Source organism: Galeopterus variegatus, unplaced genomic scaffold (assembly GCF_000696425.1).
Source record: "Galeopterus variegatus unplaced genomic scaffold, G_variegatus-3.0.2 Scaffold1478, whole genome shotgun sequence".
Lineage (NCBI taxonomy): Eukaryota > Metazoa > Chordata > Mammalia > Dermoptera > Cynocephalidae > Galeopterus > Galeopterus variegatus.
Genome location: NW_007727589.1, coordinates 187,733 through 210,720, shown reverse-complemented (window position 1 = coordinate 210,720; position 22,988 = coordinate 187,733). Strand labels below are relative to the sequence as shown.

At 37.5% G+C, this 22,988-nt stretch overlaps 1 protein-coding gene across 2 annotated transcripts in view; it reads right to left on the bottom strand.

Moving 5' to 3' along the window:
* LOC103594093 (regulating synaptic membrane exocytosis protein 2-like) overlaps positions 1-22,988 on the bottom strand; it is a 104,787-nt gene that overhangs the window by 21,287 nt on the left and 60,512 nt on the right. The window contains exon 1 of one of the 2 annotated variants that reach the window (XM_008577283.1): positions 11,602-11,743. The exons of the other annotated variant lie outside the window; for it this stretch is intronic. Coding sequence (XP_008575505.1) covers positions 11,602-11,743 — 142 coding nt within the window. Of the gene's footprint in view, positions 1-11,601; positions 11,744-22,988 lie in introns of those variants that run through there. 2 annotated transcript variants of the gene reach the window in all.

The following is a 22,988-nucleotide window of genomic DNA, read 5'->3' as shown; positions in this document are numbered from 1 at the left end:
TGTCTTTGGTCATGCATCAGTCCACTGATACCTGTGCCTGTTTCCCTCTCAAGAATGGATGTGAAATACCACCACCATCTTCATAACTCTCAAGTTAGATATTTTGAGGCAGTATTTTATGGAGGAATAAGCATGCCATTCTAGAATAGTTGACATCAATTCAAGTTCCTATTTGACCATTTGCAAACATTGGGCAGGTAATTTATCTTTCTGAAGCTCAGAGTTCTTTTGTGCAAACCTGGGATCATACTTGGCCCATGCCATAGAGTATATGACACATAGTGGTGTTTAACAAATAATAATGAATAAGGATTAGATACTACAATCTATATGAGTTCTGAAAACTCTCAAATGCTATACAAATACTTACTTGAAAAATAACTGAAATTACACATGAAATTATCCTAAACTTGCAGGAAGAATACTATGCATAAATAATTGCGACCTTGCCATGCAAAAGGTGAGAGCCTTCTAGCCAAATTGGACTAAGAGGTTGCCTTCCTATTCAAACCCATGTTTTTAAAATGATATCAAGGTGGTTGTCATTAAACTGAGAGCAAAGGAAGTGGGCAGAGCACAGAGACTAGAAACTAAAAGACCAGAATCTTCAGTCCAAAAACCTTTGTCTAACAAGGTTTTTGGTTGGAGCTATAATTGAAACTGACTGGAAGCAAATAGACTGTAAGCCTACTGAATTTTTTCAAGTAGCAGTATAGGAAAAAATTACTAGTCTACCTTATAAAATTCTGTTCAACCCTGTAAGATAACAACTGAGTTTCCAAACATGCACTAGCAAGAAGCAGGCTCTGAGAGATATGGAACCTCCTAGTCAATGCAAACTTTCATGGCCATGGAAAATAGAGGATGAAGAAACACCTCCCAAAAAACAGAACAAGGGTTGGCAGATGAGTAAACTAAGAAATGTATTCTACTGTCAATCTTTACCATTCCAGCCAAGTGAGATTTGATAATTCCTATGAATGATTGACTGTGTTTCCTAATCTCTCCTGTCTAAATGGGAATTTTTATTTTGGTTATCCTATTGCTACCATGCTATTTAAATTGGATGTACTGGTGGCAGATAACTTGTCTTTAGGCTTACAAGTAGCCATAACATGAAAAGCCACATCTGGATATGAGAGAGAAGACTACCTATCACTCAAAAATCCTGGATTTCAACCTGCATGCAGTAAATAAAGATTTTAAGGTTGTTTTTTGTTTTGGGGGGGATAGGGATTGTCTATGTCCTATATGCAAAAATAAGAACATGCATGGATATTTGGGTGGCCAAAGCTGCAGAAAAAGTTAAAATTGAGAAAGCCATATTCTTTACCTTAGATTTCTTCCATAGATTTTGTTTGTTTTTTTCCTTTTCTGGCTGCTTATGCTCATTGAGCAAAAAGGAAAATAACCAAATAGTAAACTATTATTAAAATTTTAAAAATAGGGCCGGCCCGGTGGCGCACTGCTACAGTGCGCCGCTTGGGAGTGTGGTGGCGCTCCCGCCGAGGGTTCAGATCCCGCATACAGACCGGTTCCCGCTCACTGGCTGAGCGAGGTGCGGGCGCAGCACCGAGGGTTGCGATCCCGTTGCAGGTCCCGGTCCGGTGCGGGCGCGACACTGAGGGTTGCGATCCGTTGCCGGACACGAAAAAAGACAAAAAAAAAAAAATTTTTAAAATAGCTAATCAAGCTGAGTTTAATAGTTTTTTTTGCCACTAATAATTATTTTATATTACAAAATGGATATTTGTTAACGTTTTTGGCTCACCACATTTGAACCCTCTTCTTATGCATTAATAATATCCCATCTTTCAATTGTAGAAGTTAAAATTGTGAAGTTAAATTTGCTACTTTTCTAGCCTTCTTTGAGTACACGGCTGAGGCACTGTGTACTCAAACTTTGAATCTGAAGCTACTGAAACAAAGAAGCAAAAACACCACAGGCTTCCATTCTAATGACGGTAGGTGACCAGAATATATACTTTCTAGGAGTGGTCCTGTAACAGTATGCTGTGATTCACCATCAACGCTGATAACAGCATAAGCTGAGATGTCTGTACCAAGCAGCAGTGGTAGCCTAGCAGAACTAGCTCTGCAGTATGGTTTGGGGCATCATTCCTAACCTCTAGCCTAGGTTCTCCAGCCCTCCTAGAGATTCTATGACCTATCCAATATCCCTTAGCAAATATGTTTTCTACCATAATTGTCATAAATGATTTCTGTTCATTGCAACTAGGCACCCTAAATGAAACATATTACATACATGTTTCATTTATAATTTATAATAGAAAAATATGTTCCTAGCTTATATGGAGGTTAAGTATACCCAAGTTCTAGGTTTAGCACAAAGAATGCATGACATTCAAGCACTCTTGTACTTGCAAAAATGGAAATAGTTGTTTAATCAGTGTGGTCCCTTTCAGCTGTAACAGCTTCTTTCCACTGCGCTATGAACATAGAAAACAACCAGATACTTGTTCATTTATTCATTTGCTATGCTATATGTTCAATTTGTCCCCCAAACGTTCATGTATTGGAAATGACCCTCATTGTAACAGTGTTAAGAGGGTGAGAGATCCAATTATAGTATTTGAAAGGCAGGGTTTCTAAGGTAATTAGATTGTGCGGATTATGCCTTTGTGAATGAATCGATCCATTCATGGAGTAATGGGCACGATTCTGATGGCTTTATAAGGAGACTAATTGAGAAAGTTAGTTCACTCTTACTCTGCCCGTTCTTGCCATGTGACATCCTGGTCACCATTGGACCAGGTAGAGAGTTCCCACCCGGGAAAAGGCCCTCCCCAGATGTGTTCCCTGGACTTTGGATTCCCAGCTTCCAAAACTGTAAAAAACAAATTCTACTTCTTTATAAATTACCCAGTTTCAGATATTCTGTTGTAAGCAACAGAAATGTTGCTTATGTAATATACACTTCATATTTTTTAAGTACTTACTATATGTAAGGTACTGTGGGAGATAATAAATATGTGTAACACATGATTATATAATTCCCAATTATATGATTTTTTGATTTACTAGTCAAGGTGAGGTATACACAAATAATGACAATCCCAGGCAATATGTACTAAGTGCTATATGAGTGGTATTAAGTACCTAGAACTATGCTACCTAATGGAACTTTCTGTGAATGATAGAAATGTTCTATAATTCTGCACTGTTCAATAAGGTAATCACTAGACACACACAACTACTAAGCATTTGAAATGTGTCTAGTGTGACTGAGAAACCAAATGTTTAATTTAATTTATTAAATAGCCACATGTGGCTAATGCCTAATGTACTGAATAGCACAGATCTAGAGATTCAGAAAAAGGCAAAAATATTTTGAAATAGGATCACATAAGGGAATAGTGAACATAATACTAGTTCACAACATTCCTCAAGATAGGCATTATCACATACATTTCACACAAAAATGAGGGAAACTAAAGCTGAAAGAAATTAAATATCTTGCTTAGTTCACACAACTAGGAACAGGTGGAGCCAATATGTCAAATCCAGTCTAACTCCAAGTCCATACAGTTTTCCTTCTGCCAGCAGAAGCTCTTATATCTTCTGTAGACTTCATAGGGTAGATGGGATTTGAGCTATCTTTGAAGGGCAGTTAGACAGGATGTAGATAGAGTGGTAGAGGAAGAATAGAAAGAAATGCATGAACAAAAATTTGGAGGCAAAGAGCAAGAAGGCTTAGTTTTATAGAATTAATAGGCCTTGGAAGGTGGGGAAGCTAAACTGTAAAAAACAAACTTAAACACTTTGAATGTCAGGCTACACAGGCTTTACTTAGCAGGAGATAGGAATCTACTGAGCTTTTTGACGGAAGAGTAGTGTCAATATCAAAATGATGCCTAAGAGAATTGACATAGTGGTAGTGAAGTTAGATTGGAGAGGAGAGATGCAGAAGGTAGAGAGAGCAGGCTATCAGATGATTTCAAGGGTGAGTTAGTGTGGTCCTAAACTATCAAGTTGACAATGAGAATAAGATGGAAGAAAAGAAAACTGAGAAAAGTTGGGAAGAAAGCATTTATTTAGCAGAAGTTACAAACTGGTGGTCTTTGGGCCACATTTGGTCAATAAGTTGACCCAAATAATGTTTAACATTTTTTATTTAGGTGCCAACATTTTAAAATTCAAAGGTCTTAAGTAAACCACTAGATTTATAGCTTCTCTTGGGGGAAAAAAGAAGAGCAAATTTGCCAATCCTGGGCTGATATTCAATTTGGCATCAATTAGCTAGAACTGACTGTTCACAATTCCTCTTTGGATGAGTAAGCTTTCTCCAGCTTTTCAGAGTCTTTGTCTTTCCCTTTTGTCTTACACCTGTCCTGCTTCACTATTACATGTTACTTTCCTGGCCCCTGATTTACAGGCATAATAAGGAACAACTAATCACTACCTGATCACTTTACTTGAAATAGCTAAAATAAATTTTGCTTTCATTTTAGTCTCATTAGACAAAATCTAAATTTTTTTTTTTGTCTTTTTCCATGTCCGGCAACGGATCGCAACCCTCAGTGTCGCCCCCGTACCGGACCGGGACCGGCAACAGGATCGCAACCCTCGGTGTTGCCCCCGCGCCTCGCTCAGCCAGTGAGCGGGAACTGGTCTGTATGTGGGATCCGAACCCTCGGCGGGAGCGCAGCTGCGCTTCTCAAGCGGCGCACTAGCGCAGTGCGCCACCGGGCCGGCCCCAAAATCTAAATTTTTAAAAAAGGATACTTCAACTACCTTGTTCATGATTATCCAAACAAAAGCATACGTCTTTACGTCTTTGAAATGTCTGTGAAGCCCCTGATAACCACCTCCTGTTCCAGCTGCCCACAGAAGTATATTATTGGCGGCTAAATTTATACATATGGCCCTGCCCTCTGGCTGTATTATATTGGACCAAGCTGAAAAAATGAAATCTCTTTTTCTGAGAATTTGGGATTGAGACCAAGAAAGACAGAGATTTGCAGTGTGGGAGGAACTGTAACAAGTAATCTTGGAGGCCACTGGCTGCCATTTCAACTGGCCACAGGGTCTGGGTAGTACAGTAGCAGGAGAGCTGCTGCTAAGATAGAACAAAGCAGCCTTGCAGAGAGAGAAGGAATGGCACAAAACGGAAAAAGAGTGTTCATGGCTTCCCAACGGCTTCCTGGCTCCTAGTTCAGGCTCATGTGAGGTCTGGTGAGATTTCTGCTCAGGGGTTTGGTAAAGCATCTTTGCATAAAGCATTAATTGACATTAAAATAAATACCCTGTTTTCATTTTCAGGTAAAAAAAAAAAAGAAGTGATACTTCAAAACTAGAATTGAAACTATTGTTTTCATGTTAGCTTTTTCTTCAATTGCTCAAATATTACATATACATAGCACTAGGTAAATATCCCTCATCCTCAATCAAAACCATTATAACATAAGATAGAACAAATATATAGTATGATCTTGTCTGATTCATAATAAGGGCATATTTAATAGCAGCAGAGAATATTTACATTAAAACATAGCCTTGGTAGGAATGGGATGCTGCCATTACAACTTTCTAGTGGGTTTCTTTCATAAGTCATTATATACAAGATGTCTCCATAGACAAACTCCTTTCTATTACTGGTTTTGAATTTATTGAACCTAGCAAAGGATAAAAGCAAATTGGAGTTTGACCTTTATATTTAAGTTTTAAATTAAGGATGCTGTTTGAAAGCATACAGATGAAAGAGTCTGAATCTGAAAAAGGTAATATTTGATAAACACTCTGAGTTGAACTGCTCTTTATTTTTTTAATTCCAAAATCTTTTGCTTCACTTTATCTGCCTAGAATGTAAATCTCATATAAAAATATTGTGCTATTGTTGAATTGGTATGGACTCGTTTACAGAATGATTAATTAAACATAGTCAACCACAATCTAGGAAAAATAATATCCCCTATAAAAAAAATCCACAATAGCTCATAACTGTTTATCCATGTCCCACTCCCAAGATTGGCTTTATGAAGATATGCAAAAAATATGGTCACTACATTTAAAAAAGTCTAAATCACGTATTATATTTTAAAAACCGTATAAGTAAAATGGATGGCAGTTAGTTATATTGATATTTAGCTTCAAAAGAATGGTAGAACTATGTACTATTATGATTAATAGACACTGACTGAATACATACTGTGCTAGGTATGATGTCTATACTTAGGAAGATTACATTTAAATGTATGAACAATTTTTTAATCTAATGGAGCAAGGGCAAAGTTCTAAGCTATTATAATCAAATTGTACTGATTATTATTAAGTGTATTATTAACTATACATAAAGATTAAAATAACTTAATGTCTTTTTATAATCTTCTTACTGGATGAATGACCTCTTAAGAGTGGGGGAGTGATAAATAGTTCTTTTTATTCCATCTGTTTAGTTCACTTTTATATTAATTTCTCATAGCTTCACTATCACATGCAAAGAATCTTTCCTCAGTTTTCTGGTGATTTTTAAACTATTTCTCTTTCTTAGCTGGTTTTCCTGTAATTTAATTTTTAAGCTAGTGACACGTAAATAAAATTAGATAAGTGAATTTATTCAGTTAAATGGTATTAAGTTGATAGGATCTCTTCTGTATGATTGCCTAACCATATTTTAACCAAAAGTGGCAGGTCATAAAATCAGGCAGGCCAAATTCATCATATATTATTTTCATAACTAAACAAGAATCAATCACTAGTCCAGAACCACAGGTAACACCATGACAGCCTCTGAGAAACCAGACCCCTCAAGTATTAGGAAATGTGCCATTTTCCTATACTATAGCCATAACCATTTACCCTCAGATCTATGGATGTGAAGTTGTGGAGTTCCTTTTCCTATTAAGAACAGCAACACTTCCTTGATATAGTTCCTTCTTTCTTAGAATTGACTGAAATGTTTAAAAGTTCTACAAACATAATATTCTACATTAGGGAGGTACACTCAACATTGGGGACAAGTAGTTTACATAGTGAAAATAATACTTATCAAATAGGTAAGTAAACATAATTTATAAACTGTTAAATAACATGTAAGGTATGATTATTATTACTTTTTTTTTTTTTCCTTTTTTTGTCTTTTTTACTGACCAGTAACGGGATCGCAACCCTCGGTGTCACGCCCATACCGGGGACCGGCAACGGGCTCGCAACCCTCGGTGTTGCGCCCGCACTGCGCTCAGCCAGTGAGTGGGAACCGGTCTCCACATGGGATCCAAACCCTCGGCGGGAGCGCTGCCACGCCACGCTCCCAAACGGCACACTCTCCAGTGCGCCACTGGGCCGGCCCGATTATTACTTTTACTTAAAAAGAAAATCCATAGAGATTAGGAGAACATCTATCTGGAATATACCTAGGGACAAGGATGCAAAACAAAACAAAACAAATAATAAACTGCAAGTATACAAGAAAGATGCCACAAAGACCAGTCAACAATCTTAACTCATCCTGCTTATAGGAATGCCCTTTTCATCCTCACTGAAATCAGCCCCATTAAGATTTATGATTTACGGGGAAGTTGCTTAACTTCTCTGAGTCTCAGTTTTCACATGTATAAAATGAGGAAAATAATAACCTCTTTAAAGAATTATTATGAAATTAAAGGAATGTGGCACATATTAGGTACATAATAAATGGTAACTATTATTACTTGGTTTTCAAGATCATAGCATAGTACAAAGAAATGCAATATAATAATGAAGAAACAATATAGAGAGTAATTAGGATTATACAACCAGGCACTTCACCAATGCCACCAGCAACTAGGTAAGGAGCATGCCAAAAACATCACCTCCATGTGGGTGGCCCACCACTGCCACCACAATAACCATGGCTGCAGCGAAAGTGGCTAGATGCCAAAACCACTGTGCAGATGGCCCGCCAGCCACTAGAGTGCATTGACATAAGGAGAGTCACCAGCAGAGACCAAAGAAAAGAAGAGGATGTCTCTCTCCACAAAGTCCATTCCGGAGTGACAGAAGAAGCATCTGCTCTACAATAATATTGGGGGACCTGAACACATCTCTCGGCATTGGACAGATCGTCTAAGCAACAAATCAACAGAGTAACCACTACTCTTTCAGAAGGAAAGAAGAAATCTAGTGTTATCAGAGGTGGGAGGGAGGGAGGGGGGATAAGGAGAGATTGGACAAGGGGCAAAAGAGTAAGTATGATTTGTAACAATATATATGTGAGTGATATTGATTTGATCAACATGTGTCAACATTGAACCCCCAAAATACGTATAGTCAATTATGATTCAATAAAAATAAAAATAATAGTAATAAAAAAATAAACTCCAGAGCCAGATCGTGGGTTTAGATTTTAGCTCTACCACCAAACTGTTTTCAAAGGCATGTGAGAGGCCCCTGATACCCACTAGTGAGAAACTGACAGCTATTATTGATACCCGAATCAATGTTTAACCCTACTTTTCGCAGGGCACACTTCTCTAACTCCTAAATTACGATTTCTCATAATCTCTCATTGCACTCTGTACTTTACCTTCCCAACACCTGTCACAGTTATAATTACATAGTTATTTCTATTAATGTCTATCTCCTTTAGACTGTAAGCTTTAACAGGGTAGGGAGAGGGAGCATATCCACCTAATTCAGAGACTCCCATAGCTACTAACATATCAAATATCCTCAATAAATATTTTTAATGAGTGAATGAAAGAATATGATCTCTCTGTAGACTTCTCAGTACTTTTTATGTAAAATGGTAATATTACCCTGAATATACTGTGTAAGAATGAAATGAGGATATGGAACTGGAAGACAAAGTACATTTGATATTATTTAACTATGGCACTATTTCTGAAAAGACAAAAAAATAAAAAATAAGAGACTAGCTTTATGATCAGACTGGCTTACTGAACTGATAGGTTAGTTTAGTCGAATCACACTGGTTAGTAGACCACTGCTCTCTTTAGAAAAGTTGTTCTCGGGGCCGGCCCAGTGGCGCACTGGATAGTGCGCCGCTTGGGAAGCGCGGCGGCGCTCCCGCCCAAGGGTTTGGATCCCACATACAGACCGGTTCCCGCTCACTGGCTGAGCGAGGCGCGGGAGCAACACCGAGGGTTGCGATCCGTTGCCGGACACGGAAAAAAAAAAAAAAAAAAAAAAAAAAAAAAAAAAAAAGTTGTTCTCAACCAGTGTGAAAATCATATGTCGGGAAGGATTTACTTTCTTTATAAATTAGAATGGGTTTCACAGTACAATTATAACAATGTATTCTGGAGTTTGTTATTCACATGAACTTCTTGTGTCCTGTGTGGGTGTCTCAACAGAAAAAAAAATTGTAAAGAAGCACTGCTCCAGGCCAGTGATTTCTAACTTTTGTAACTCTGCAGGGTATGTTGAAATATCTTTAAAAATCTCAGGACTTTCAAGGGTGGTAGGACTATTGCCAAATCAAAGAAGAAAGTTAAGATTTCTTCTTGTGGCTGTAAAATGACTGTAAGCCAGAGAAATGACTGTAAACTCTCATATACAGAAAATGTCTCCTCTCTACTTACTAGAAGAGAACTATACGGTTCACTTTTAAAACGCTGCCTTCCTTATCGAACATTTTGTCCTGGAAACTCAAGAATACATTTTGAGCCAGAAATCTGTTCCAATTTCCCAAGTGTAGATGTAGAGATTTCCTTTGGGATTAGTCCATATGAGCCAAGGGTAAGCGAATGTACTTTAAATTTTGCAAAATGTTCACATTCATATACATTTTTCTTGCTATCCCAGACTTTTAGGATGGTGTTTGAAAACCCAACAATCCAAGTTATAACTTTAAAAAGAATGATAGCTTATCTGAAGCAAACTAAAGACTTGATGTAAAAATTAAAAGTTGAAAAGTGAGTCCATAATAACGTATGTTTTATTTAAATATGTATTTTCAGGCACACGTGGGTTTGAGTTTTAGCTTCACTACTTTCTAGGTGTGTGACTGTGGCCAAGGGTATGTACCATAATCTATACTATAATCTAGTATAGTTTGGGAGCTGAGTGCATAGGTTGTGTTGCTGATTGCCTGGGTTCAAATACTAACTCTATAAGTATTACTCACTCACTGGGTAACCCTGGGCAAGTTTCTGAACCTCTTTCTGCCACTGTTTTTTCATTTGTGAAATAAGGATAATAAAAGTACTGCCTTATGAGGTTGTTGTGGGCTTAAAAGAGTGAATACATGTCAAGTTCTTAGAACAGTGATTGGCTTATAATAAGTAGTAAAAGTTTTAGCTACAATTATGGCATTCACTTACCTAATTTGATTTTTTAAATTCTAGTTTACATTTCCTAGGATTTTAAATATTTAATTACAGAAAACAAGTGAAATGTAAATGTGCAAACAAGAACAATGGACTAGTATGAAAATTAAAAGTCATGTTTATGTAGGAAAGTATCCTACTGTTAAACCTGTATTCATATATATCAAACTGATATTGCAACAATAAGCTAGAAGGAACTTGTGTAGCTGTAACTAATGAATCAGCTTGAAGACCAGTTTCCAGAAATACTAATCCTCCATCTTCCACCTTCCCCTCTCCACCACGAGGGAAAATAGGGGGAAAAATTATTTCTACCTGTTCTTAGAGCAGGTAATGTTTCTTCTAATCAGTGCTCATTACAGATTTCCTAATAAGAGGTCATAGATTATCACAGAATAAAAGCAAAACAAATCCTATAATATGAAATAATAGAGTTGACATTGTAACTAACCTACTTTGGATATCCTTCTAAAGATAAATAGTTTGTAATTAGCACGTAAATAAATTAATAATCAGTATTTCAAATGTTTGGATGCTATTATTTTGATTTACAAATTATATTTTCAGTGGTAGTTGTTAAATCTTATGGGAAAGTTCTTCATGAAGAAAACACATGTTCTGTTATTCAAAACTTTATGAAGGACTCCAAACCATTTGATGAAAAGTTTAAAAGCCATTTGGTGAAAAGTTTGGAGTGAGTGCCCCTCCCCGTTTTCTTCATTAGCTTAATTATAGTGGCATCGGTCACACACCGGACATAGACGACCAACAGATTCATGGTATGATGCCTTGCGAACAAAGTTCCAAGTATCCACAGCACGAAGTCGCCTTTAGTACTATCAACCCTCGACGTGTCCACTGTATAACGCCTTCCCCTCACGGGATCTGGGGATTTCACAGGCTGACATTCCTGTTTCAAAGTTTTGCTGCTGCAAAGTGTTTCCTCAAGGCCAAGTGCTAACACCAAGACGGGGAGAGTAAACAAAAACAAAAAGCGGGGTGCACCCAAGTAGCGCCGCCTGGCCCCCCACCAGCCTACATCTCATTCAACTTCCACAAACTGGAAGATTTAACTTCACCAGGGGAGCCATTTCCCAGGTTAGCGCCCGTGGAGCTCTCCCAATAACCTGTGAACACAACCCCTGTGCTCAGCGGGCGCCCTCTGGGACCCTCTCGCCCCCCGCGGTCACGGGGACAGCGAGGGGGTCGGGACCCTGGTACTCGGAGTTCTCTCCCCTGCCACCCGTCCAGCCACCGCCTTTCCGAGATCGAAGCAGACAGAGACACCAGCTACGGGGAATGGGCGTCTCACCTCCTTCATCCTCCTCCAGGGAGTTCATGCAGGGAAAGTAGCCGGCCAGTGCCTCGAAGGAGGCGGAGAGGCTGCCCCGGCTCTGGGAGCGCTGCATGGAGCGCCCCGCAGCGCCGGCGCCCCCCAAGCCCTGCCGGCCCATCTTGGACGAGGACCCGCTTTTCCCGCGGTACAAGATACGAGGCGTCTTGGCGGCTCGGGCGCGGCGACCGCAGCGGTTCCGGGGGCCGGGTTGGTGCCGCGGGACGCTGGGGTTCTGGCCCCCGCCTCCCTGACCCGGCCCGGAGGAGACGTGGCTTCCCGGGCTGCCGGGACCTCCACTTTGTTGGGGAAGAGATCGAGGCGGCGGTGGGCAGAGAAGCGGCTGCTCGTCGTGGAAGTCCGAAGTCTAGCCCAGGAAGGAGCTGAGGATCCTGGAGGTTGGAGCTGCTGGAGTCCCGCCGCCCTCCCTTCGCAGGGAGATGCTGCCGATGCTGTGGTCCCCGCCAATCAGCGGCGGAGGGGGACGTGGCGGCGGCGGCGGCGGCACCTCGGCGGGGCTGGCAGCTCCGGGGCACGCACCTCGGGTTCTGGCCAGCTGACCTCGCGTAGCTCCTGCGATTTCCTCTCCCCCGCGCGTGGTTAAGGACAGAGAATGGTGACTAATTAGATGCAATGATGTTAGGCACCTCGGATGGGTAAAAGGTCAGGTAAATTTTTGGTAGTCACTTTCCCTTTCCTCAGGTTCACTTATCAGTTCATTAACGCGTCTCAAGCATAGACAAGAAATATTCAAATTTTGTTCAAGTCATAACACAAAGGCTCCCAATTTTTACCTACAATAAGCGCTTTCTCTTTTACTTTCTTTCTTTATTAAAGAGATAAAAAATAGTCAACTCTGACCCCACAGATATGTATCATCAATTATGTTTCCATTAAAAAAAAGAGATAAAAAGTCAACAGAGCAGAAAAAAGGTAAAAAAAAAATATGAAGAACCAAAAAAGCACCAACACCGAAAAGGCACAATGATGTCTATCAATTATGGTTTAATTTCAGGAATTTTCAATTTTTCTTTCTCTAAATTAAATAAGCAGCTGCCCATTGTTGCTAAGAACAACAAACTTAGACTGTAAGGCCTAACATGTAAATAAAACATAGCATCCTCTTAACATACATTTGAAAGCAACACAAACGTACTAGAAACAAAACAGTTTACAAGCAAAATAACATGATGCACTCTGCAAACTGCAAAACTCTATCCCAGGACATAAAGCAATTTTGATTCCATTTTACTAGGAGGCAGAACACTGCCCCACTTTTTTGTAACCTTAGACAAGTCACTCAGCCTCTCAGTTTTCCTATCTAGGAAGTTGGGAAGGGAGGGTACAATGACTCCTGTCCTAACTCTGTCACAGATGATCATTGGGATGTGTGATAGGGAATTCAACGGTGTTTTGTAAAATGTAAATATTATACACTCTAAAATGATTTTTTCATTTAAAAAACATTTCCTAAGTAGTACATATGTACAAGTTCTTCTCTTGATATCGATGTACTGGGAGATTGAAATACTTGTTCAATTAACTGAGCTTCTAGTATATGCCAGCTACCTTTGTAGACACGATATAATAGTGATCGAAGCAGCTAAAAATCCCTGCGGTCATGGAATTTACATTCTAGCGGGGGGGAGAGAGACGCAATAAATCAGTAAATTACATAGTGTTAAAAGGGGGATAAATGCAAATAAAAATATAAAGTTGGGGGCATGGGACACTCTACAATTTTAAAAAGGGTAGTCAGGGTGGGTACCACTGACAATGTGACATTTGAACAGAGTTTGAATAAGCTGAGGAGGTTAGCTATTCAGATATTTGAGGAAGAGAGTAAAGTTTGAGGCAGAGAGAACCTCTAGTGTAAAGGCCTGGAGGTGTGATGTGGTGTGACCATGGAACAGTAAAGAGGCCAGGGTGGCTGGAGTGAATGGGAAGGAAAGGAAATCAGAGAGATAAGGGACAGAGAAGGGGATAAATCATGCAGGGCCTTTTAGGTATGTTAACAACTTACAATAAAAGGTATGAAAAATGCATGCAAGTAATAATCCTCTCAAATCTCTCTAAAAAGTAGGAAATTTTCAGCACAAATAAGAGTACCATTATAACAAAAAGTAACAATTTTTGGTTGCTTAGACTTAAGATCATCCGGGTTTCTTGCTTCTGTTTTTCTTATAGACTTTTGCCCTTTCTCTTTAATGATCCTACAACTCTAGGTCCAATTTCCTTTTCATTATTCACTTTCTTAAAATATCAGCATTTCAAAAGAACATTGATAAAACCAGAGAACTCTATGAGCGCTTTTTCATACTATATCACTTTTATTCAGGTAATAGAAATTCTTTGATTAAATGAGATTTTCATTATGAGAATAAAGAGCATCACAGAATTTTGGAAACTAAAAGGGCTTTGTTGAAAGTCATTTCTTTTTTAAACCACAGGTCACAAATTTTTAGTGGGTCTTGAAAATAACTTATTAGGTTTTGATCTGCATTTTTAAGAATAAAATGAGATAAAATATCAGAGTTCAGCCCATGTAATTAGTGCATCGATTGCAGTATTGTTTCATGAATATGGATGTGTGTCTCTGTGTGTACTGAGTTATGAGGTAAAATGTATTTCTCACTTCTGAAAAAGTTTGAAAAATATGAATCTAATGTAATAAAATACTTATATTGTATAAGAGGAAATTCAGATTGAGGAGTAAAACATTTTCTTTCCAAGACTAACTCTTTGCTTTTGGTCAGAAGGAATGACACCAGTGGCTTAAAAATCTTTATTAATATTTATCTTATTTTTTTAATAAGGATATTTGCCAGAATGAGGCAAGGGATAATAAAAGGAAACAGATGCTACCATACAAATTCAATTATACTTGGAGAAAGTTTATCAGTCAAACTCTTTTATGCATAAGTTACTTGGTTAGAAAAATTTGGGTACTTTTGATATGGCAATCCTAAACTTCAAATTAGGAGGAAAGTATCAAGGAAAAGGGATTGAGCAAGGAAGTCATAGAAAAATAAGTTGGCTAGGGTTGGGTAGAAACTTTAATTTTGGCACCCAGGAACAACATCATAAGGATGGTTGAAAGTCACTTTGGAAAGGGTTATCTTGGGTCTCCACTAGTGATCGCATGGGGAAAAAGCTTCTGAGAACTGAATCGGTGGACATACCTAAGAAAGCAGGAATGCCCTGCTTTCTCTGCATTAATGACCTGACTTCATGCACCAAGAAGAGGTTAGTCTGAAATAGTATAGGTGTAAGCGTCTATTTCTACATGAACATCACTTCTCTCTTGCAGTTTCAGAACAAGGTTATCCTGAGAAGCTTTTTGATATTTTTTCCTAGGATATTAGAGACATAAATGAATGATAGAAGAATGGCACAAGAAAGAATAAGGAGAAATAAAGAGAAAGAAGAAAGAAAATCACCTTATTTCAGGAAAGAAAACTTTAGAGAAAGAGTGTTGGCACACAGGTACCACACCGACAGACCACAATAATAGCTAGAGATGTCTAGGCTTGAATAGTAACTTGTGAAATATATAGAACCTATTGAGAAAATTTAGAATTCTTTTTTTTTGTCCTGTGCTCAATTATTTTCCTATGTACAATATATGTTATCTAAATAATATTTTCTAGTTTATATATATCCTAAACAGATATAATTCACATATTTATTCAAAGATAATTAGAGGAGTCACAAATATACACAATAAATTGCCTTCTAAAAGCAATATATAGCTTTGAAAAACAATTACACATTAAATATGAAAATCATCAACAACTTGCACAAGTTATTATAGTATTCTATTTGATGAATATATACTAGCATATTTTATAACTATATTGTACTTTAGACTTTATAAAACAATATTAAACTAATTATGCCACCTAATTCTTACATCAGTCCTGAGAGAATGTCATCATTATCTCTTCTTGGTTGATCAGTCAATATTAAATTACTCCCTTAATTAGAAAGTGGTAGAGCAGGACTCAAACTCAGATTGTCTGATTTCAAGATCAGTGCCCTGTATACCATATCACAGATATTTCATACCACATACACTTTTATAAAACAATAGGTAATAGATACGAACTATATAGTTAGTTACTTGGTCCAAAATAAATAAAATATTAACAGTACATCTTTAAAACCATAATACTTTTTTTTTTTGACCGGTAAGGGGATCACAACCCTCTGCACCACCCTCAGCCAGTGAGCGCACCGGCCATCCCTATACAGGGTCCGAACCTGCGGCCTCAGCGCTCCCAGCGCCGCACTCTCCGAGTGAGCCACGGGACTGGCCCCTATATTTGCCTTTCTTATAAAAATGTATCCATATTGCATAACCATATATGTATTCAGTCCCATCAATTCTAACAGGGCTAGAAGTTATATGTCATTTACACTTTTTGTAACAGTTAAAAATCACCAAAGTTTTAAAGTATGTTAAATTACTTTATTGCCAAAATAGAGGCTTAGTTCCTTAAGTAAATAGATTGTAAGGTTATCACAGTAAGTAGTTATATGGTGTCTAGACCATGGGTTGGTTCAATTAGGAAGATAGTTGCACCTTAGGCAGCCTGGCCTTTTTCCATGCTAGAAATGATGTAGGTGATGAGGAGAATGCAAACTGTACTAACCAAGGGAAGGAAAGAGAGAGTAAGTCTCTCTGGGAAGTAGGGGGGAAAAAACAGGCAGTAAGGCCCAGAGGTAGATAAGCTAAAAAGAAATAGAAAAATGAAGTTACTTCTGTCACTATTCAGTGTTTTCCAGTTAACCTAGAAAAGGCTGGTTGCTAGAAGAGATAGGAATTGCACAGGACAGGTTATAAACCATGCTGCAGACTGAATTAAACTCTTTCCTCTTGATACACACTCATTTTTGGTAATATAATGATTCATCTCTACCTCAGTCTTAACAATTATGTTTACTAATTTATGTTAATTACCTTTGTCATCTCAAACCATTCCTTTTTACAGCTAGTGATTCTATGCTAAATAGAAATATTTGTGGATATATATATATTTTTAAAATTAAAAACCAACTCTCAGAATCCTAAATTACTTATTTCTATTTTTTGCATTTAACAAAATACATTTTCATTTTAGTCAAAAGAGATAAAATCCATGAAGTCAACATTTTTATACCGACTTCAAAATGCTAAAGTATTTAATAGTCCTGGGCAATTACACTTGATCTGATTTTGAAATCCAAAATACACTATCTTTTCTCCTATCCCTAGTTTTATGCCAATATGGTACAAATAAGTTTTAAGCTTTTATTATATCAGTATTCAAAAAGTATTTTTGTTTTTTACTCAGCAGATTCTGAAAGTGAAGAGCAGATGTTACACTTAAAAAGCTGGCCAGTCCAAAACTTTTATAAAAGTTTATTAGGTCAAAAGATATTTAAAGTATGAGAAGACAAAAAAGAAAGATTAAGTGATCAGCATTTTCATTATTTCTGCAGTGAGATTTGTCTAATACTGGCCTTTATCTCATAACAGAACATGTCCATGAAACAAACAAGTAAATTTATTGATTAGGCTAAAAAATAGTGTTAAGATTTGGCTGAGGAATGAAAGGGAAAAAACCCTAAAGATCAAAGTCATGAGTCATAAAAGCAGAATAGTAGACAATATAGGGAAATAAAGCATATTTGAATTCTAATATTAATTATGGCCCTTTACATATAATGATGATGATGATAGCTAACTTTATGGTCTTCATATACATTGCCTCATTTAATTTTCATAAACACTCTATAAAGTAGTTACTCTCATTATTCCCATTTCACAGATGAGAAAACTGATGCAAATTCATTCAATAAATATTTGTTGAGTGCTTACCACACGCCAGGCACTATTCTAGTCACTGGGGATATAGCAGTGAACAAAAATGGACAGAAATCCCTACTCTCACAGAGTTCACACTCTTGTGGAATAATGGTTAACACTTCATCCCACTTGATATATGCCAGGCTTTTTTCTAAACAACTTAACATACCAGCACACAACCCTATGAGGGAGATACTATTATTAATATACTCTCTATATACATAAGGAAACCGAGGCACATTTAGGATGTCTTTTGCCCAAGTCACACAGGTTATTAAGAAACAAAACCAGGAGTAAGCCTGTGAAGTTTGATGCACAGTATTATACAGTAATTTTTCTAGTGTGATGAGTAGCAACCCCAGGATTTGAACCTAGGCTTTCTGACTTCATTATCCACACTCTTAACTGCTAAATGACATAGCTTAAGAGAACCCACCGAGATCAACAATTGGGCAATGGAACTGACAATAAGAACTTTTTTTCATCTGCATGGTAGTTCTGTTTTATTATATGGAATGTTTACGTAAATCATTTTTTTAGCTATCACCAGAAATCTAAAACACTTAATGAATGTCCTCAAGAAGTTTTAGGAATCAGTGTATGGGTATGACTTCAGGCAAAATCACATGAACAACTCAACATCCAGAGAAGACAGGAAATACACTCTCATGAGATCTGTAACTTATTGGTATTTAATCACCCCTGAACGTATATTTCCAAAAATGAAATAGAATCAATCATAAGCCAAACATTTTGGATAAATAATTCCAAAATTTAGAAAAATAATTCTCATGCCTTCTATATATCATCTACACAAGTTTTAAAAGTCATGTCAAATAAAATTTTCAAAGAGAAACAAAAATATCCATGTAGAAAGGAAACACTTTATCTCATTGATAGGCAATAGTAAGCATGACCCAATGATAAGTTAAAGAACTGTAGATGCACTATAAAGAACGACATTAGGAGAAGCTTGGTTAGGTCCGGGGAAAAGAGAGGTGCACGAAACATTAGGTTTCAGTCATTCAGATAGCTCCTTTTCTTATGTATGATGGCCTTTACATTTTCTTTCATTTCTTCACTCATTCAGATATTTATTGAACACCATATGCCAGGACATTTTCAAGGATCTGTGAGTAAAATATGTACAAAACATGGGTTTGGACCTCAAGAATATCAGAATCTGGTGGCGGGAGGCACGGAGGATAACAGAGAAGAGAAGCAAATAAATGGACTACAGTGGTATATTAGTGATAAGTTCTAGGCACTACAGTGACATAAAATAGGGAGTGACCAACTTTACTTAGATGGGCCAAAGAAGTCTTCATAGAAGAAGAGATACCAGAGCTACATCTTGAAGGATGTTTGGTAGACAGAAAATAAGAGCGAAGGTAATTGAAGATAGAAATCTCTCTCTCTTAACCATAACAACTACTATAAATGCCTGTTTGGATCTTTGGAAATGGGCAAGGGTTTGGGCTTGTCATAAGGCCTTTCTTTCTCCCAGTCTCTCTAGGGCACTGGCGGTGGCAAGGATGGTTTCCAAGTTTGAGAAACTTCCTGCTCCACTGTTCTGTTCCACTACTCCAACCAATGCTATATATAGCCTTACAATAAATTTACACAAAGTCTTCATAGTAATGTTAGAAGAACATCCTCAAACATTTTAGAGAAAAGAAAAAAACATTTCTTCTGACTATTAAAATTTCCTTGGAATTCTAGATGAACATCATCTAGCAACTTCTCTTATCATTATGAGATCAATAGCACTTTGAGATTTTGTGGGTGCAACTATTCTGCGCAAATATACAGAAAGATCTAAAAATTTTATCTAAGTTTCAGGTACCAATGCCAATAACTTTATGCAATAGTTGTAAAAAAGTGTGTGCATTTAAAATTTGCCTTATTCATTCATTATTCATTTATTCATTCACGATTCATTATTCCCTACACCACAGTGTGCCTAAAATAATATTAGGCATGCATGGAAAATAGAAGGATTTCCTTAATCACAATTAAGTCTAGTTCCTACTTATTCCTGTTACGTCTTTTTCTTTACTGGCTAAGCTTCGTGTACTTGCAGTAAAAACTTCTTTTGATTACCACTGTATTCAAATAAATCATATATTGGTTGGGTATAAATGGCTATAAAATTGTTCGTACTGCCTGCTGACATAAAAATAGAACATTTAACACTTTTCATAGATGCTTTGATCTAACTTTCCAGTTGATTTTTCAAATTGCAGACACTTTAATTATGTTCCTTTATATATGAAGACATAAGATTTGTAACAAAGTCATCTAAAGTTGTTAAAGACCAAAGGCAATAGAGAAGACTGAGGATTCTGTAAAATTATTAAAAATTGCAGTATTTTAAATAGCATATGGGGTGGGGGGAAGAGCTCCTGAAAAACATTCATGTTATACAGATCCAGGTCAAACAGGACCTAGACTGGGTGTAAGTGAACTGCTGACCCAAGGTAGTTCTATTTGTAGCTCAGTACATTTGGTAAACAGTTAAGACTGTGTGCAAAGTGGCCAACTTAAGAACCAAACTAAACAAGTCATCATCAGCTGACTCCCACTTCAGGCACTCTGTGTTAAAGAAGTCTTTTCAGTAACAGTTTTTCTGTTTCATTGGTATGAAATGTCTTAATAGGAAATAACAATATAGATGAAACCTGTTTTCCTCTTAAAATTCAATTCAAAATAGTTCCATATAATCTGCTTCATTTATACTTCCACAATAACATGGGTAGCTTTTCTGTCTTTTTGACAGAAGAGTATTACTCAAGGAGAGTCTCAGTAAGAGGTAAATTTGTGGTGTACTACAGAAACTCTCTGATAAATACAATTACAAAGAGAGGCAAATCAACATGTGTTTTTAGCTAAGGGAATATATTGTAATGCTTCTCCTTAACCACTGCTTTATAACTTGGATTCCTCTGCTTGACAACTTCTGCAACTTAACCTCCTAATGGAGCAGTATTTCAAATCCCAACCTCCTTTCCCATACTTCACAACGAACTGTGAAAAGATATTTGGGAAGAAGATGCAAGTCTTGATCCATGATCTACAGCCTAAAAAGTAACCAAATTAGCAAACCCCAAATCCATTCCTTGCTGCGAGTCTTTCATATAAGAGTTTGTTTGTTCACCCCTTCTATGTATTCAGCAAATATTAATCGAGCATCACTGTTTCCCAGGCACTTTCTTTAGCCTGGAAGTAAAGTGATGAACAAATGGAAATGGATCCATTTCCTCATAAAGTTGAAATATAATAAGTAGATAGACATTAACAAATATTCACATAAAAATTAACTCATATTTATCCTAAGTACCATAAAGAAAAACTGCAAAGGTAATGAGAGTGAGGACTTAATTTAGATTTTGAGTCTGGGGACATTACAGAAGGTAGAAGACTTTCCCAAGGAAGTTACTTTGACCCTGAAACCTGAAGGATAAATAGAGGTTTACAGGTAAAGAGAGAACCGAATTAAAGATTCCCAGGTAGAAAGGATAGCATTTATGAAGGACAGCTATTTTTTAGTTGACTTCTGAGTTCTAGTCAGCCACTATAGCAGTCAATCACTAAAGCAGTTCATAGGGTCTTTTAAAACCCAGCTTACTAATTAGTGAAATATACAGATAACAGGGGAACAGGTTATACTGTTCTCCGGGGTAAAGAGATCATGATTTAGTCCCAGATAAAGAAGAACACATGTGGGGCCGGCCCGGTGGCGCACTGGATAGTGCGCCGCTTGGGAAGCGCGGCGGTGCTCCCACCCGAGGGTTCGGATCCCACATACGGACCGGTTCCCGCTCACTGGCTGAGCGAGGCGCGGGAGCAACGCCGAGGGTTGCAATCCCGTTGCCGGTCCCCGGTCCGGTACGGGGGCAACACTGAGGGTTGCGATCCGTTGCCGGACACGGAAAAAGACAAAAAGACAAAAAAAAAAAAAAAAAGAAGAACACATGTGAATGTGTGTATGTGTGTGTGATGAAATTCTCACCTGGGAAAAGCATGATTTTCTGAGAAAGTGATTTAGTTCTGGGATTGGCTGGTGCAGGCTGTGGTTTATTACACAATTGTCAAAAATTTTAGTTACCTCTTAATTTTATTTTGATGTTTGGGGAAAACATAGCAATTCAAACTTTTGGGGGAACTAGTTTAAAAGACTGGTTTATCAAAATAAAAACACTGAAGTAAAGTGACTAGTTTATACTCCTTTACTTAATAATTTTAAGGTCATAGTATTAAGTATATCATGACATTCAAACTTTAAAATACACAAGAAAATCAGGTTGCATATATAATATGCAGATACCTATCTATCCAACTGTCTATCTATCTACCTACCTTTAATTTGGCAACACCATTCAAAAAGCTTTCCTCCAAAAATGTTTATTTATTGTCTAGCCACTATTTGTCAGCATTTGGACATAGAAAAACTGTGGTGTAGAATTTCTGAGTTATTTTCTGTTATGCATTATTTAGTTTTTGTGATATCTGGAGTTGACATGAAATCTGGGAAAAAAATCATTGCTCTGTGATTCACTGTTATAAGCTGTTAATTTCATTTCAAATAATGCTGTATTTCACACTATAAGTGCAGCATCTTATAGTTCCTCTGGGTGATGCAAAAATTTTATTTATATCTCAATAAATCCTATATTGTATCTAAATAGACACTGGAAGATACTTTTCAAGGACAGCAATCTTAAAAATTGTAGTTATATTTTAATCACAGTTCAATGTAGTTGCAATTTTAAGACAGTATATAAAGGATTTCTTGTACTATTTCTAATTTCATTTATTAAGAATGATTTATTTTTATTCTTAACTTCAGACTATAGATTAAGATTAGCTGACAAAGGGTTAGTTTTCTACTTTCCATAGCCACTTAGAAGGTGCTTGTCATAGAACCTGATCATTCTAAAGTAAATAAAATTATCATAGCAGTAGGTGAACAGCCCTTGTCACCCTCTTAAGACAGTTTGCCCCAGTCCCTTACAGAGGTGAGCTCCACTCACCTCCTTATTCTTAGATATGAGAACCACCTCCATCCATAGTTCCATCCCAATTTTACTCTCAATCTCACCCTGGTAATTACTCTGACGTTGTGATTACCTGGGACTTACCAAATCATCATGTCTCTTTTACTTAGACCTCTCTGTGGTTGAACTTTTGACATGGATGATAGGAGGCAGATGTCCCCTGTCTGTTAGTCCATTTCTGTTGCTTATAACAAAATACACAGAACTGGGTAATTTATAAAAAAGTGAAATTCATTGCTCACAGTTTCAGAGGCTGAGAAGTCCAAAGTCCAGGAAACACTTCTGGTGAGAGTTTTCTCTGGTGGTGGCTTTACAGTAATGCAAGGGTCTCACGTGGCAGTAAATGACAGAGCAGAGCAAGAGAGACTCTTTGCTCTCGTTTTAAAGCCCTCCAAACCATGCTCCTGACTGCCATTACTAATCCGTTCACTAGGGCATGGTCCTACAATATAATCACC